Source organism: Neophocaena asiaeorientalis, unplaced genomic scaffold, assembly GCF_003031525.2.
Source record: "Neophocaena asiaeorientalis asiaeorientalis breed wild unplaced genomic scaffold, Neophocaena_asiaeorientalis_V1.1 scaffold242, whole genome shotgun sequence".
Classification (NCBI taxonomy): Eukaryota; Metazoa; Chordata; class Mammalia; order Artiodactyla; family Phocoenidae; genus Neophocaena; species Neophocaena asiaeorientalis.
In genome coordinates, this window is record NW_020172451.1 from 4,109,305 (window position 1) to 4,127,615 (window position 18,311).

General features: G+C 52.1%; 1 protein-coding gene across 4 annotated transcripts in view; it reads right to left on the minus strand.

Moving 5' to 3' along the window:
- FBLN1 (fibulin 1) overlaps positions 1 to 18,311 on the minus strand; it is a 63,674-nt gene that overhangs the window by 45,069 nt on the left and 294 nt on the right. For 2 of the 4 annotated variants that reach the window (XM_024737656.1, XM_024737655.1), the window contains exons 2-7: positions 11,675 to 11,810; positions 9,378 to 9,549; positions 4,650 to 4,709; positions 2,989 to 3,090; positions 2,230 to 2,367; positions 975 to 1,112 (exon numbers count right to left, since the gene is read on the minus strand). In XM_024737656.1, the coding sequence (XP_024593424.1) occupies positions 975 to 1,112; positions 2,230 to 2,367; positions 2,989 to 3,090; positions 4,650 to 4,709; positions 9,378 to 9,549; positions 11,675 to 11,810 (746 nt within the window). Of the gene's footprint in view, positions 1 to 974; positions 1,113 to 2,229; positions 2,368 to 2,988; positions 3,091 to 4,649; positions 4,710 to 9,377; positions 9,550 to 9,962; positions 10,790 to 11,674; positions 11,811 to 18,311 lie in introns of those variants that run through there. The other 2 variants (XM_024737653.1, XM_024737654.1) reach the window with 2 other exon arrangements.

The window sequence follows — 18,311 nt, forward strand, 5'->3', positions numbered from 1 at the left end:
GGGCAGCCCGGCAGATCTGGACCTAAACGCCAACAGCACACAGCGATCTGGCCAGATGGCTGGTCTCGGGCGACTGCAGGAGAAAGCGGGGACCACCTCCTGTCTGAAGAACAGGTCACTCTGGCCACTACTCCCGCGCTCGCCCCTGCCCCACACTGCCTCTGCAACTCAAGCAGTCTCACCCAGACCTCCTCTTTTTACTAAATTCCATGGGATTTGCTTTCATTTCACATTGATCTTCCTCCGATATCAACACAGTATTTTGCCATTTTAACCACTTTTAAGCGTACAGGTGAGTGGCATCAAGCACATTCAGTGTTGTGCAACCAACAGCACTGTCCAGCCACAGACCTCGTTCACCATCCCAAGCAGAATTCCACCTGTTAAGCCCTAACTCCCCACCCCTGTCTCCCAGCCCCTGGCAACCACCATTCTACTCTCTGTCTCTATGAACTTGACTCCTAACACAGAGTGTCTTCTAAAACCATTTTTTAATACACAGGGCACTTCACAACCACCTTGTTTCATCCTTGCCTCAAGCCTACAAGCCAGATATGATGATTATTCCCATTTTATAGAGGAGGAAGTTGAGGCTCCGAGGAAGTAAATGACCTTAGGTCACTTGGTTCAACACCAGGTGTCTCTGACCTCAAAACACAAGCGCTTTCATCTAAACCAGAGATTGCTAAACTATAGCCGTGGGGCCAAACCCAGCTGCCGCCTGTGTTTGTAAATAAAGTTTTATTGGGACACAGACCCACCCACTTGTTCAACACAGCCATGGCTGCTTTCCAGCTCCAACCGCAGAGCTAAGTAGTTGCAGCGGAGACCACACAGCCCACGATGACTAACTTATTATCCAGTCCTTTATAGGAAAAGCTTGCTGACCTCCGTTCTAATACACTACGCAGTGCCCCATCGCTGGACGGTTCCCCCACCTGGCGGACCCGTTAGCCCTGGCGGCAGCATCTTACCAATACAGTTGCCTAGAGCATCTTGTATAAAGCCGCTCTTGCACTGTAGCTTGGGTCTGCAGCGGAAGGATCCCAGAGTATTCTGACAGATAAAATCGGGGAGGCAGTTATGAATACCACTCTCACACTCGTCAATATCTGGTACATCATAAAAAAAGGAAATTGTTAGCAAGAGTCCTGCCAGAAGCATCTTTCAACACTTTAAAATCACAAGAATTTTTTTTTTCTTTTAATGCTCATTACTCAGACTATAACCCCAAACGTTCCAATAGAGAGGTCACATTCCAAAAGGGCCTTAGCCAAATGGTGCTCGTGTTTCTAAAGATTCAAAACTGACTTTTCCCCCAAGGTTCTTATGATGCAAATTTTCTGTTATGTGATAAATAACCCAGGCGTTTTCCTGGCAATATGTGGTTTGGTTTGATTTGGTTTTCATTTCAGGCATGTTTAGTTTAGATTATAAAGCGATGATGATCTTAAGTGGCAATAAACACGGTCCCTATAAGCTTATTCACTCTGCAGTCCTCGCAATATTCCAGATATTAACAATGGTGATTGTCGTGACTGGACGTGTTGGCTGCCCTTCCCTTGAAGTTCATGGCGTCAAATGTTCAAAAGTGTATACTCAGCTGGCTGGGCCCCTGGGTTCTCGAGGTCCACACTGCCCAGGGAGTCTGCAGGGGTGGGGAGGACTGAGCTCATCCAAAGGCCCTCATAATTCAAACGACGTTTTTACACAAGTGGTCTTGTCGTTCTGAAGGGCTGGAAACCCTCAGCAGAAAACTATGTTCTAACAGATCCTCATCAAAGGCTTATCTGCCAAATAACATCTATGGTTTGGCGGGGGAAAGCCAGCAGCCAGAAATGTCATGTTTTTTTATGCAGCGGAAGGGAATATGCTTTGAACTTCAAGGAAACCTGGAATCAGATGGAAGGCAGCTGTTGTGCAAAAAAACAGCTCGGGGGTGGGGGGACTGGAAAGCACATGTGAGCACCTGAAATTCATCTCTGGTCTTGTTTTTAAATGAGCGTGTTCTAAGCCTTTTCAGAAATCCAAACTCTCCACTGTCATTAACTCAGCATTACGGTAAAGGAGGTAAATCTTCACTAATAACAGGGTTGGCCAGTGCCCCAGGCAACCAAAGGGGGGACACGGCACCACGGAGCCCAGACCCCAGGGAGCCCAGTGCCACTTCCCCATCGCATCATACGCACTTCCGGGGGATGAGGTTTTGAGACTCGGAGCTTATCCTACCTTTGCAGTCATTGCCCTCTGTGAGCTCATAGCCAGTCCCGCAGCTGCTGTCGCGCTGGCAGCGGAAAGAGCCCACTGTATTGATGCAGGACTCTCCAAGACGGCAGCTTTGGGCGCCCATGATACATTCATTGATATCTAGGAGAGACACAGGTGACGCAGGAGTAACCAGCAAGAACCACCGATCGTCACGCTTTATCAGAAGGAATGTACCAGAGGGCACGATGGGATCGACCTCCCGCATCCACCAAGCTCCCCGGGCACGTGCATATTTAGGCCGTGCACCGGAATGGAGCCCTGGGCGCTCGCCATCAGAGCAAAAGCAACGGCTCCTCTGCCCTGCTGAGCTATTTCAGACGTACTGCTTCTCCCGAACACCTGCTAAGCGAGCACCAGGCCCTGAACTGGACTCACGTGATCCCAGAGAACCCCCCCATTCGGGGCTACCACCTCCCTCCGTCTCCCCCATCTCACAGATGAGAGGCCAAGAGAGGCTGAGGGACGTGCCCAGGGCCACTCAGCAGATCCTGGATTCAGAGCCCGGTCACACCCCAAAGCCAACCCCTTTTCACAGCACGGTGTTTACATCCTGCTGGAGGACAGCCGTGGCCGGAAGCCAGGCGCTGCAAACTCCAGGAGACGATGGGAAGCCGGTCCTGGACCGTTCTTCACCTACGAATGGGGCCCCAAGTTATGCCAAGCGGGCCCTGCTTGGCTGTCAGGCAGAGGCAGAGGCTCCCAGGGCAGGACGACGTTTACCTTCACAGGAGACGCCGTCCGGGAGCAGCTGGTAGCCCACAAAGCAGGAGCAGACGACCTCCTCCCCCGTGTCTCGGCACTGCTGTTTGCAGGGCCCGCCGCCTGGAGTCAGAGCAAACGTGAGCGGAGGCCAGGTGCACCCCGGAGACCTCCTGGTTTTTTCCAGGTGTTTGGATGGGGTCAGAGAAAGCGCCCTCAGGGTAGGCTGACACAGAAGGGCAGGCTCCCCAGGCTGGAGCCCACTGCAGCCTTCACAGCGCCCTCCCTTCCCATGGGAGACCCCCCGGGGCTGCGGCTTCAGGTCCCAGCCCTGATCTGACAGATCAGGGGTGTGTGCGGGGCCCCGATACCCCATTTCCACCGCCACTGCCTCAGCTCCGGCCGCCCGCTCCCCTGGCTCTCTGAGCATCCCTTGGTACCACCCTCCAACCAGGCTTCCTGCAGGGCAGCCAGCATGATGCCCAAAGAGCAAATCCCACGGGGACAAAACCTCTACCGGGCAAAGATTCCAGGGAATAAAATTCTGACTGCTGCCCGGGGCCTGCAGGTCCTGCCCACTTCTCCAGCCTCTTCCTTTCCCCCCGCACCCCACCCCATGGCCCACCAGTGCCCAGCTGCTGCAGGCCTGCAAGTCCCCGCTCCCATTGCCACAAACCCCCTGCCAATGTCATCTCCCTGGCTAACCCATCGTCAGCCATTGCAAGCCAGCTATCCCCTCCCCCAGGAAGAGCCTCGCACGCCCCCCAGAGAGGATTACGAGCCTTTCTGGGGTTCTCTGCCCCCCCTTCCACCTACCCCCAGCCCTCTGTGCCGAGTGTCACTGTGCGCCAACCACATCATTTTGTGATTAAACTGGCTCCCTAATGAAAGCCCAACCACAAGGCAAGCCACTGAATGTGCTCGGGGAGCAGACTTGCCAGTCCAGACATGCGGGAATGTTCCATAAAGTGAAACAGTCTTAGCATATGGAAAACAAAGGTGCAAGGCCCTAGTGACTTTTTTTTTTGATGTGGACTATTTTTAAAGTCTTTTTAAAATATATGTACATATGTGTATATATATATATATTTATTTATTTATTTATTTGGTTGTGCCGGGTCTTAGTTGTGGCAGGTGGACTCCTTAGTTGCGGCATGAGAACTTTTAGTTGCGGCATGCATGTGGGATCTAGTTCCCTGACCGGGGATTGAACCCGGGCCCCCTGCCTCACTGGGAGCACGGAGTCTTAACCACTGCGCCACCAGGGAAGTCCCAAGGCCCTACTGACTAAATCTGCAAACGCCTCTCTTATGAGACAAATGACTATCACAGATGGTACAGCTGGAGCTCCAGCCGCAAAATGAAGTATCACTCACCCCCGTCCCCTAAGGGGCTCCCAGCCTTGGGGGGTCATCGTTCACAGAGTCTGTGGGCTGTGGTGGGAGAGCTCTGCACACCAGCTCCTCAAGCGGCCCCTTCTCTACAAGCCCACCCTCTCCCTCGCTCGCCCATCAGGCCCCAGCTAGGAGGAGAGGAAGGGAAGGAGCCCGGGAGTGCAGACGACAGGGCCTTACAGCTGACTCTCAGCCAAAGGGCTGCGGTCAAGCTCCCAGCGAGATTAGCACTGACTTCCCCTCGGGCTTCATTAACCACCAGCTAGCCCTGGGGAGGGCCAGTCTCACCTCGGCAGCGGTCATTCAGGTAGGGGTCTTCTTGTCCCTCCTCGATCTCAGAGACCTTAGCTGAGGGGGAAGAGGCAAACACAGGTTTGTCCACACACAGTGCCCACGTTAACACAAAGGCAACGCCGAGCATCTTCTCTTCTTGCAAATATCACGCAGTAACGCCTGCTGGTACATCTTATAAAAAGCTCAGTGTTCATTTTATCCTTTTTAAAAACAGAGTCACACTTATAAATGTAGCTAAATCTCTAAAAGATCTACTATAACAGAAACAGCACTGGCACAAGGGTCTGTCTGTAGTCATCAACTTAATGCTGAGTGTGGCTACGTTGTCCACATTACTCAAATATTTCTGCAAATGCAGTCACGGCCCTACTATAAACTAAGTCACGTCTTCCAAACCGAAAACAATGCACCTGGTAAAAGCTTATGGCTACAGGTTGAATTGTGTCCCACCCCGCCCAAACCCCAGAAGATGTTGCAGTCCTAACCCCCAGTACCTGGAAATGTGACCTTAGTTTGGAGAAGGGTCATTGCAGACAATCAAGTTAAGATGAGGTCATTAGCGTGGGCCCTAATCCAATGATGAGTGTCCTTACAAAAAGGGGAAATTGGGACTCAGTGACAGATACGCAGAGGAAAAGCGGTGTGAAGAAACAGGGAGAAGACAGCCATCTACAAGCCAAGGCATACCTGATGCTCCCAGAAGCTGGGAGAGAAGCCTGGAGCAGATGCTCCCAGAGGCCTCAGAAGCAGCCGGCCCTGCCGACACCTTGGTCTCGGACTTCTGGCCTCCAGACTGTGAGACAACACATTTCTGTGGTTTAAGCTCCCCAGTCTGTGGTGCTTTATTACAGCAGCCCCAGGAAATGAATTCACTTATTTTACACACTGTGCCGGCAAAGCTCAATGTAGTGCCGGACATCAACAGTCACTCACTCAATTCATTCAACAAAGGTATCTGAGTATCTGCTCTGAGGGTCAAGCACTCGGCACAGACAAGGCCCCTCCTCTCAATAATCACAATAGGATAGAGAGGGACCCAGTGGGAGACCTGGGCCCTCATTTTAAAGGGTTGTATTCCATTGGCAATTCTGGTATAGAAGAAATGGATTAGTCCTTTTAACCTGGGTGGGTAGACCCAAGAATTCATAGAATACTTGAAAAACCAAGTGCTCTGATGATGAAGACCTTCCGCAAGATGGAATGACAGTGATCACAATTCAATCACAATCCAACAGCCATTACATTACAACGCTGTGGGGGAAAGCATAAAGCAAAGGTATCCCCAGCACAGCCACACCTACACAAGAGAAGCCAAGAGAGACAGAAAAAACACTGGAAGGAAACGTGACCTAATGGAAACCATATTTATCTCCATGTTGACTTCCTCTTCCTTCTGCCTTCCCGTGTCTTCTAAAACGCCTACAGTGACTACATGATACACACACGCTGGAAAAGCAGACATCAGTAGAAAGAACACATATTAGTAATTCTGCTGTAAGTTTCAGCGTAACATAAGTTATAGACACTACCTAGGCATAAGGCGTTATTTTTTAGGGGTTATTAAGATATGGTAAGGGTTCCTAAATAATCCAAAGAATTTTTCAGCTAGGGAGGAACTAAGCCAGAGACACTTAGGGTGTGAGTCATCTCTAGGTTAGGAGGCCGGGAGCACCTTTGCTCAGAATGTTTAATGTCAGTGCAACTAGAGATGATCATACTAAGTGAAGCAGGTCAGAAAGAGAAAGACAAATGCCATATGAGATCACTTACATGTGGAATCTAAAATATGACGCAAATGGACCTATCTATGAAAAGGACACAGAGAACAGACTTGTGGCTGCCAAGGGGGAAGGGGGTGGGGGGAGATGGAGTGGGAGGTTGGGGTTAGCAGATGTAAGCTATTATATAGAGAACGAATAAACAACAAGGTCCTACTGTAGAGTACAGGGAACTATATTCAATATCCTGGGATAAACCACAATGGAAAAGAATATGAAAAAGAATATGTGTGTGTGTGTGTGTGTGTGTGTGTGTGTGTGTATAACTGAATTACTTTTCTGTGCAGCAGAAATTAACACAACACTGTAAATCAACTATACTTCAATTTTTAAAAAAGAGAGAAAAAAAGAAAAAAAAGAATGTTTAACTTGGGGACTCTTCATTCACTTGGTGCATTCCATCCCAGCAAAGCCCAAGTCCCTGCCATGTGCCAGGCACAGGCCAGGGTGTCCAGACCTCATCCTCCGAAGGACTCATGGTAAGAAGGCCAGAAGGACTCATGAGAAACTATTTATCACTCAGGTGATGAGGTCATCAAGATTTTCACGGCATTTTTCAGGAGCCAGCAAGCCTGGCAAAGAATGCCAGAAAAGGAATCTTGAACTGAGGCTTCCACAGCCTCAGTCTCCCAATCTGCAGAATGGACATAACCAAGATACGCCCTAGCACAGTTCATCCCCAAGGAACAGGGTTCTTTCCCCCATCTTAGACCAATACTTTGATCACTTATAATATAGATTATTAGAAAAACTAAGATAAGAAAACAGACATGTAAGTCCCAATTTTATATTTAAACAGACATGTTACTCTATCAAATGCTTATAGAAGTTTCTAAAAGCTTACTTCCAACTTCTGTACGTGTTTTGTTGCAGGCCAGCACTGGTCTGTGGGCCCGCTACGGTAGCACACAGTAGGCCCACAATAAATGTCAGTGGAAGAGAGGAAAGCAGGTCTGTGTCTGGGTGAGGAGGAAACACAGGGAAGTCCTCATAGAGACACTGAGGAAAGTCTGAGGCAAGAAATGAAGCAGATAAAAGACGAGGGAGAAATAAGACATCTGGAGCAACAGAAAAGCTCAGAGATCATTAATGAAACAAGACATAAATCAACAAAAGTCCTCCCTGGAGACACAGGAGAAATTCTCCATCAGTATGAAGAATTTGAGTTTGTTTAAAGTGAAAATGTCATCCATGATTTCAAAAGTCAAGGAAGGAGCCAGAATGGGGTTCCAATCCCCCTTTATGACTAAAATATCTGAAATCAGCCCCACGGCGGCCATGGGGCCCCAGACTTGAGAAATCAAAACAAAGAATGAAAGACTGGTCGTTTGACCGAGGACCCCAAAGCCACATGAATGGATGGCCTGACTTAGGGACCACTGGTCTGTGAGCTCGCCCTTCCGAGCCCCTTCCTGCCCCTTTCCCATTTTTAACAGAGGGCAGACGGAGCTCAGAGTGAGAAGGCAAAGGTCCCAGTCACGCAGCAAGCTTGGGGCAGAGCAGATGCTTGAAATTTTCCAGGGCTCTTTCCATTATGGCACAGGAAACCATTGCATAAGTGGAAGAGATGATTAGACAACCAAGAAGTTTCCTGAACCATGTAACTGAATCATGAAGCCCCAAGGTTTCAGGATTGATGTGGCTTCAGACAAATGGAGGGTGGAGACTGAACTGGTGGACACACAGCTGGGAGCCCTCCTGAAGCTGCCCTTGGGGTCATTTGCCCCTTTGCTGAATAAATATCTAGTGTTTGAATGCTCACAGCCTGCTATTAATGAGTGTTGCCCCTGCTATTAACGAGTGGTGCCCCCTGCCTCAGCTCCAGATGGAGAGATGGCACTGGCCAGGCATCGGAAGGCCAGCGCTCTCCCTCCTCTGTATGTCAGCCATGTGATCGTTTTTTTTTTTAATAATTGTGATTTTTTTTTAAGATTTTTTTTTTTTTTGACGTGGACCATTTTTAAAGTCTCCATCGAATTTGTTACACTATTGCTTCTGTTTGATGTTTTGGTTTTTTGGCCCCGAGGCATGTGGGCTCTTAGCTCCCTGACCAGGGATCGAACCTGCACCCCCTGCATTGGAAGGCGAAGTCTTAACCGTTGGACCACCAGGGAAGTCCCCTGACCACGTGATCCTGAGTGCCAGTTCCTCATGTGTGAAACAAGAGCACGGCCAGCCACCCACGCTGCCCAAGGCGGTTGGAGGGATGGGACGAAATGTGATGGCAAACACTTTATACCCCTTCTCCCATTTAATCCCAGCAACCTGAGGAAGTAGGACTCTAATTATCCCCTTTTCACAGATGAGGGAACTGAGGCCTGGATACACCAGTTTGCCCCCCAAATACATGTCAGGACAGGGACATGAACACAGATTTGTCAGATCCCAGATCCCAAGTCCTCAGTTTCACTCCAGGACAGTGACAAACGTGAAACTGCTCTGACAACTAGAACCAGTCTCTTCTGAGTTAAGGCAATGGTAAATGTGCATGCCCACACTGCCTGTGATGGTCAATTTTATGTGTCAACTTGGTTGGGCCATGGTGCCCAGATATTTGGTCCAGCACTAGTCTGGATATGGCTGTGACGGTATTTTTTAGATGCGTTTGACATTGAAATCAGCAGACTTTGAGTAAAGCAGATTGCCCTCCATCATGTGGGTGGGCCTCGTCCAATCAGGTGAAGGCCTTAAGAGAAAGACTGACCTCTCCCAAGTAAGAAGGAACCCTGCTAGCAGACGGCCTTTGGACTCGAGCTGCGACATCAGCTCTCCCCTGGGTCCCTGGCCAGTGGGCCCACCCTGCAGATTTCAGACCTGGCAGCCCTCACAACTGTGTGAACCCATTTCTTAAAATGTCTCTCTGTCTCCAAGTCCTATCGGTTCTGTTTCTCTGGATGACCTTAACTAATTGCACTGCCCATGAGGGAAGAAAGGGGGGAATTACCTGCTTCTTGAAGGTCCCCAACGTCCCCCGGGGCAAACTCTGCTGTCTCCTGGCCCTTGACACAGCATGCCCGGAAGACCAGCCCACACTGGTAGCCAACCATGAGGCTGTACTCGCAGCTCTGACCCTGGGCCTGGGCCGCCCTTCCCAGCAGGCAGCAATGGCAGCACCTCTGCAAACACAGGAGGAGACTCCCGTTGGGGAAGCCAGACACAGGACACAGCGGATCCCCACGGACCTCTCAGCCCCGCCGTGTTAATGCTCCCTGGACGGTGATGACATGTGCCTGACCTGGGCTGCATCTTCTACATGTTGGCAGGAAACAGCAAAGCAATCCAGGCCCGAAGCCTGCTGCCCCCAAATCCCGCAGGTTCTGATTTTGAAAGGAACCTTAAAGGGCCTTATCCCAGCACACGCTCCATGATACCTGACTGCCCCCCAATATCCCTGCCGGCCCAGCTTCCACCTCCAGGAAGAGGGGGTTAGGAGAGGGCCTTCTGGGGCTCACACAAGAGCTCCCTAAGGGTCCATGACTTCTGCGTGGTCTGAGATTTCTCTACCACGCCTGGAAGGATGAATATGCACCTTGTCTCTTCCCGCACTGAGTGAGGGTGGTTCAAGCAGCAGGAACGGAACCTCAAGCCTGGTCATCAAGTGAGGAACAGAGTTGCTGCCTGTCACCTGGACCCCAGTGTTTCCAAAAGTCACAGCTGAATCCCAGGGACAACATTCACCCTGGTACATGAAAAGCCCCATTTCAGTCCTTATCATTCTAAGAAAAGCATAAGAGCTTTCCAGAAGGTCCATGGCAGGAGCAGAGGAGGGGTGGCTTTGCTTGAGTTTCGTAGAGGTTGACGGGTCTCCCATCCGCTCATTCTACAGCCTCTGCTGCTGGAAAGAGTGGGAGCCTCAGTTACCTCCCCCACCTTTTAGGCCATGAGGCCCCCTTCCCGGAAACACAGACCACACATCTGCCAAAGCCATCCGTTTCCACTCCCCTTAGAAAGTTCCATGCCTTTCTCTCAAGTCGGGGGACACTGGCGGAAGTGTCTGCGGGGCAGACAGCGTCTGCAGAGCCCCAACCCTTCCTGGGAGGCAGTCACTGAACACATAAGGTCCTGGCTCCTAGGCCCCCTTGACCAGATCACCCCCCCTCGCCCCCGCCGCCAGCTCTCTCACACCAGAAGCCTCCTCCCATGAAAGCCCACAAAGGCTGAGGGGCGGGCAGAGGGGCTCTGGACCCACAGCTCCTCTACGTGGAATCTCCCTACACATTCCGACCTGCGTGGAAAGAGAATCCCCGGAAAGGAACCCACACACCCCGTCTCGGGATCCAGACTTCATTCCAATGCTTGCTCCTTGAAATTACTGCAGGGCCTTCCTAACTGGGAACGGGGGCATCTTTCTTCCAGGGAATTCATCTCTGTCACCTGGCACCTCCAACAGAAACCCAGATGTCCAGGTTAATTAACTTTCCAAACCTGAGTGCCTTCTGGTCGGGTTGTTTTTCTCCCTCAGTAGGTGGCAAGAGAGGGACAGCCTAGTTTATTTGCAGTCTTCAGACCTGGGAACGCTCTCAGTAACCTTTCCACATCCATGCAAAGATGCAGGCCTTCCACAGTGACAGAGGTCCTGAGTGACCTGGCCTGGACTTGGAGTCCCAGGATGGATTACGGCCTTCATTCATAGCTGACCTTTGGGCAGGGTTCCCTCTGGGCCAGATGGACCACACTCCCAGCTCTGCCTCACCAGATCCCTCCCTTGCTGGTCCTGAAGGGACCCCTGCTGAGAGGCCACTTTGGAGTGTGGGCCTCTCTGAACCTCAGTTTTCTCTTCCAGGGCGGTTATGGAGGTCACGTGTCATCAGAGGCGTTGGTGGGGGCCCATCCTGAACTCTGACTAGTTCAGGAGAGCAGAGAAGCTGGAGGGCCTCCGGGGTGGGGTGGGGAATGCCTATCTGAATTGAGAAGAGGTTTCAGATGGGCCTGAGCCCAGATAACCCCTGCTCTGACCTCCACATTCCTGTTTGAAGCCCCGGGACTGGCAGTCTTCAGGGCAAGGCTGGGTCTCTCCATCCCTGTTTCCCCGGTGTCGGACAGGGCCCGGGGTGTTGTCCAGGGTTTACTGAATAAACTGGAGGAGGTGGGGAGACTTGAGTGTCCCTCCTCCCGCCCCGAGTCGAGCACGATGCACTGCTCATAGGAAAGGCATCTGAGGTCGGGGGTGCAGAGAGGAGAGCGCCCCAGGCCTCCCGCTGAAGCAGTGGCTGCTGAGCTGGGAGGGGCGCAGGTCCTCACCTTCACGAACATGGCCTCGAGGCTGGTGTTGTCCCCATGCGGCATGGTGCAGCCGTCCTGCTCGTTGGCCAGGTTGATGCCCGTGGCACAGTGCAGCTCCTCTAGCTGGCTATGGCAGCACTGCTCCTGGACCATCCTGTGGGCAGAGGGGGCAGGCTGGCCCAAGGGCTCTGTGGGGCGGGGGGCCCACCAGCTGGTACTCAGGGCCTGGAAGCAGTAGCCCCTCGGGGATGGGAGCTCTGTCATCTTTGGGTGTCCCCCCCTTGCCCATCGCCTCCACTCATCCACAGACACACACACAACGCCTGCATACAGAAAGTGCCCAACAGTGTTTAATTAGAAAGACCGGACGCAGGGTGGTAACTGGGAGTGGAGTCGAGAGCCCCAGTTGTGTGGCCAGAGCTCCAGTTCACCTCTCTGACCTCTGAGCCTCAGCCACAGAAAGTTCCCACCTATTTTAAAAAACAAAAACAGCAGATGGCTGACTCTGGGCCAGACCTTCTGATCCTTTATCAAGTTGAATCCTTCCCAACACTCATCTCCAGTTTCCGGAATCAGAGGAAACAGCTCCAGAGAGGCGGAGTAGCCTGCCCAAGGCCACGGAGTGAGGGATGGTGGCAACGGTGACACCGGGCCGTGGCATCCACGTCTCCCGGCCCCGTTGGGAGCTCCGGGAGGAAGGTCCTCGGAAACCCGAGGACACACGTGCACAAAAGCTTATGTCGCCAGAAGGACCGTCACCTCCCAGGCTTGGTCCCTCAGACACAGCTCCAGGTGGTGAGGGCAGGCAGGTGATGGAGCGCAAGGTGTGTGATCACAGGTGTGGCTCCCACCAGACCCCAAATAACCCTGGCTTTGGCCAGAGCCACCAAGGGCAGGAGAAGCCGTCAGACCTGCACTGGGCCGGAGAGGGAGGGGCCCCGCTGGGCTCCGTGTGCTGCCAGCCAGGCTGCCTCGGCCCCCAGCCTCCACCCTATGGGGCCAGAGCTCTGCACCCGGCTTCCCGTGCACTTCTAGAACTGCCCTCGGGCTCCGGGATGGATTTGTCTGCAGAGAGACCTCCGAGATACTGCGGGTTTGGTTCCAGGCAACCACGATAAAGTTAGTCCCATGAATTTTTTGGTTTCTTGGTGCATATAAAAATTATGTTCACACTGTACTGTAGTCCAGTAAGTGTACAATAGCATTATGTCTAAAAAAGCAATACATACCTTAATAAAAAAAAACCTTCCTTGCTAAAAAATGCTAACCATCATCTGACAACGCAGAGCTGCCACAAACCTTCAATTTGTAAAAAAAAACACGCAACCTTCAAAGCAATAAAATGAGATATGCCTGTACTCTGCTACCACACATCCACTCGTGCTCTCAGTGGATTTGCAAATGACAGGCATGTCACTGCATTATCAGGGAGAGCAAGCAGATATGCATCCATTGATCCATTTGCTCAAAGATACTTATCGGCTGAACAGAAAACAAGCAGTGTGGAAAAATGGGAGCCCTCATGCACTGTGGGTGGGAAGGTAAAATGGTGCAGTATGGCAGGTCCTCCAAAAATTTTAAATAGAATGACCATAGGGGGCTTCCCTGGTGACGCAGTGGTTGAGAGTCCGCCTGCCGATGCAGGGGACACGGGTTCGTGCCCCGGTCCGGGAAGATCCCACATGCCACGGAGCGGCTGGGCCCGTGAGCCATGGCCGCTGAGCCTGCGCGTCCAGAGCCTGTGCTCCGCAACGGGAGAGGCCGCAACAGTGAGAGGCCCGCGTACCGCAAAAAAATAAATAAATAGAACGACCATAGGATCCAGCCATCCTACTTCTGCGCATAAACCCGAAAGAATCGAAAGCAGTGACTCAAACAGATATTTGCACACCCACATTCCCAGCAGCGTGATTCATAATCGCCAGAAGACGGGAGCAACCCAAGTGTCCATCAAGGAATAGATGAGCTAAATGTGGTCTGTACATATGATGGACTTGGATTCGGCCTTAACAAGGAAGGAAACCTTGACACATGTTACAACATGGATAAACCTTGGGGACAGTGAGCTAAGTGAAATAAGCCAGACACAAAAGGATGACTACTGTGACTCCCCTTATATGAGGGAGCCAGCGGAGTCAAATTCATAAAGACGGAAGATAGAAGGGGTGGGCTGGGGGAGGGGGGTAAGCAGGAGGTTTTGTTTCATGGGTACGAGTTTCACTAGGAAGATGAAAAAGTTCTGGAGATGGATGGTGGTGATGGCGATAGAGTGATGTGAATATACTGAACTATACACCTAGACATGGTTACGACGGTACAATTTGTGTTATGTATATTTTAATGCAATTTTTAAAAAAAATGTGGCTGTGGCCCTACTGTGTGCCAGACCGGTACAGAGGCTTCAGGGACGGGGAGAGGGATGGCCTGGTGGGGAACCTCAGCCTCCCACACCAGGGGGCTTCTGGGGCAGCAGTTACTAAGTTCTACCCTGGTGGGGCTGGGCATCCAGAGAGCTGCTCTCCCCTTGCTGCCGTTCAACTTGGACAAGCATTCACCTGGCTGCCTGGCTCACCTCCTTCAGGTGCTGGCTCAGACGTCTGTTCTCAGCGAGGCGTCCCCAGACAGCTCTATTTAAACTTGGAAACCTGCCCTGATCAGGAGACCCTGCCTCCTGTCCCTGGGTTTTCCGTTCCCATGACACCTTGTGCCTTCTTACAAATGATAGACTTTCCCATGCCGTCATCTGTATCCTCCGTAGAAGAGATTTTGCCTATTTTGTTCACTGATTCATCTCCATCTTGTCCAGAATGCCCTCAATACGATTTGTGAAATAAATAAACGAAGGGGTTCAGAGAGTGACTGGTAGACTGAAAGACAGCATCTGAGGATCCGCTTTAGGTTTTGGCTCCGTGTGTATCCAAATTCCTCCGAGAGACTCGCGGGCTTAATTCAACCCAAGGTTTGAGGCAAATTTATATTTGGGTCCTAAGGCATACGGGCCCTTGGTCGAGGCCACAATGCATGGCGATGCATGAGTTGAGGAGACGATCGCCCCCAAACGCGCCATGTGTTAGAGGCTCAGGCAGAGGTCGAACACGCCCGGCTGGAGTCCATGTGTGCAGAGAGGGGCTGGCCCCTCTGCGGTCCTTGCCAATCCCCTCGTCTGCCAGTGGCACCAACCCCAGGCCTCTTGGGCCCCACAGAACCCTCGGTGCCTTCCTTCCTCGACTCTACCCTGGAGGCTCGGCCTGGGGCTCGCCCACCCGTGGGATCCCATTCTCCTCGTGCTGAACTTAGAACAGCACTGAGCTCAATAAAGATTTGCCGAATGAACGAGGACTTAAAACTGGAGATCCCGGCAGAATTCCACTTCAAAAGAAGAAAAATGATACCAGAACTACTGAGTTAGCAAGCGGCCGCTGGTCTCTGTTTCTTGTATCTTTTTTTTTTTTTTTTTTTTTTTTTGCGGTACGCGGGCCTCTCACTGTTGTGGCCTCTCCCGTTGCGGAGCACAGGCTCCGGACGCGCAGGCTCAGCAGCCATGGCTCACGGGCCCAGCCGCTCCGCGGCATGTGGGATCCTCCCGGACCGGGGCACGAACCCGTGTCCCCTGCATCGGCAGGCGGACTCCCAACCACTGCGCCACCAGGGAAGCCCTGTTTCTTGTATCTTTTACCTATTACTAGGAAGAGGACCCTCTTAAAACAGATTGGATTTCTGACCTGCTCTCTCCCTTCTCTGCCTTCATTAAAAGCGATAACCCTGAACTTGTTAGAAAATCCCTGCTATCAGCATCGCTGCGCTGCTTGTCACTCCCCACTGCACACGGCCCTGCTCATCCTAGCACCGCGGCTCCGACTTGGGGCTCAGAGTCATCTGTCGTGTGCCGTCGCCGTCCCCGTCCACTGGGCGAGGAAAGCATGGAGGGCTGGGGCGGGGCGGGGGGTGGTTCTTGTTCTCCTGAGCATCCCCTACGGTGGCACCCAGTGCTGCCCCTGGAATTAAAACCCAGTTGTGTTCTTAGATGAGCTGCATCTTACTTTGAGCCCAAGACCACAAGCTTGGCCTCTGACCTCTGCAGATGGTATGGGGTTCAGACCCCGACATTAACTGACAAAGAGGAAAGGGTGCAGGGCAGGCTGGAGGGGCAGCAGGCAGCACCTAGGCAAACAGGACCGGGGTGCGGTCAGAGCCCAGCAGCCCAGCGGCTAACTCACTCAGAGGCCTTGGACACAGACGCAGCCCTTGCCCGTGAGTTCAGGGACAAGTCCACCGGCCTCCCTGGGCCTCGGGGAAACAAAAGGCCAATCGCTGGCAGTCAGCGTCCTGGGAGTTGAACAACACGTCTTGAGGACCCTGTCATGTGGAAACTCGCACTATCCAGCCAGAGTTCCCTTGGGTCCCACGTGATGAAGTGAGTGGGCCCCACTGGAAACATGTCGGGGGTCAGGGGGAACCTGGACTTGCACCCATATCTGCCCCCAAGAGAGAAGACCCTCCCTCTCGGCCATTCAGGTGATATGACTTACGTTTCAGGAAATCTCTGAATGCGTGTTTGAAGTTTACAACCCTGCCCAAAATGTAGATCATGGACCGTAATCTTGATGTTCCGACCACCTGGCCTTTTGTTGCAAAAACTCCTATATATCCTGGCTCCCCCCTTGCCTCTTTGGAACAGTTTTCTCAGCATTATCTGAGATACTGTGTCCCAGGCTTGAAGTCCTCAGAAAGTCCACCAAATAAAACATAACTCTCAAAAAAAAAAAAAATGTAGATCATAACACGAATGCCTGCTGCATAGCCAAAAAGGCAGCTTCTCTAGAGTCTGGAGCCCACTGGGGATTCAAGATATCTCCAAAGCTCAGTCAAGACACTGGTGAGTAGAAGTCAGTAACAAATTCAGTCATGACTAAAATCCAAATTCACAAGTGGGGCCCAGAGGCCACTGAGTCGCTGACCTCAGTTCCTCCTTCTGTCCGTTGAGGGGTCAGCTGGCTGACGCCTCACTTTGTAAGCCTTTGATTTACAAACAGGGCTCCCCGTTTTGGGCTGAATTGTATCCCTGCCTCCCACAATTCTATGTTGAAGTTCTAACCCCAGGACTTCCGAATGTGACTTATTTGGAGATTAAATGGTCATTAAAGAGGTAATTAAGGTTAGGGTGGCCCTAGTGCAATCTGCCTGGCATCCTTATAGGATAAGAGATTAGGACACAGACACACAGAGAGGGGAGACCACGCGAGGACATAGGGAGAAGGTGGCATCCCCAGGCCAGGAGAGACGCCCCAGGAGGAACCAGCCCTGTTGAGACCTTGATCTCAGACTTCTGTCGGCCAGGCTGTGAGACAGTAAATGTCTGTGGTTTAAGCCGCCCGGGCAGAGGTATCTGTGCCGGCAGCTCGAGCAGACACATACAGCCCCACAGCCTGGCCTGGTGGTCCCGGCTGCTTCCCTCGCCTCGGTCATTATCACAACCCCGAAAGGAAGCTACCGCTGTCCTCCTTTTACATCTGGGGAAACTGAGGTTCCAAGTTGGCTCAAGTCACACAGCCTGAAAGCCGGCCCAGAAGGGTCCCCGGGGCCCGGCTGCCTCTCAGAGCCCAGTCTGCAAACAGAACGCTTGGCGCTCACCACCCAGCTTCGCTCCGCAACTGCCAGCCACCCTCTGACGTTTCCAGCTCGAAGCCACGCTCGGGAGCCAAGATCCCGGCTCTCACTCATCAGACGCGCCATAAATCCTAACGGCGTGGTCTCCCAGTCAATTCAAACAATCCGAGTGCCCTGTCTTCCCTTCCTTTGTTTGGTCTATAATGCTTTCGACTTTTCAAGAATTTCCTAAATCGAGATTTACATCCTCCGTCACTGCTGGCAGGCAGCAGCCTCTGCTCGATGCCAACACAAATGCAAAACTCCAGGGTGAGGCAGACAAGCCTCCCCTGCACATTCCTTCCATGGCAGCTCTCCACCTAGCATCCCACAGCTCCAAGCGTCTAAGCAGCTTAGACTCGGATTAGAGGCAGAGAAAATGAACGGATGTCAAGTGATGGAATGCGTTCATACCCTCGCCTCCCCCTCAACCTCTGCTCCCCAGGCAAGCAGATCTGGGTTCAAGTCCTAAGGCCATCACCTACCAGCTGTGCGTACTGGGGAAAGCTCAGTTTCCTCATCTGTAAAATGGGATCAGTAACAGGGTGAAATGAAACGAAGGGCAGCAAACGCCCAGCACAAAGTCGGTGCTTCTTAAAGGCTCGCTATTATGTTTACAGTGATGATTAACATTACATACCTTTATTATTTATTCTACGCTTACATTCTCCCAAAACTTTGAGGGAGCTTGAGTCAACTGAGGAAGAGAGGAATAAAACTAGTTGATCCAGAGGCTGGCTACTGTATAAAGTAGGCAACGGTCTGGCAGAACTTTTGCTCTGGGACTCGCTCGTCTGCGTTTTCGGGGTCTGAAGGTGGCCCATGCTTTTATCTGCAAAGCACTGGCAGTCACACGATCTCATCCGCCGCCCCCAACAACCACCCCCTTGCTGGGTGACTTGGCCACACTGCCCAGGTGCGGCAGCGAGGGCTACAAACCCACATCCCCTTGCTTGCAGCCTGGTGAAATGACGGGATGCCCCGGCAATGCCAGGGTGGCACGGGAAGG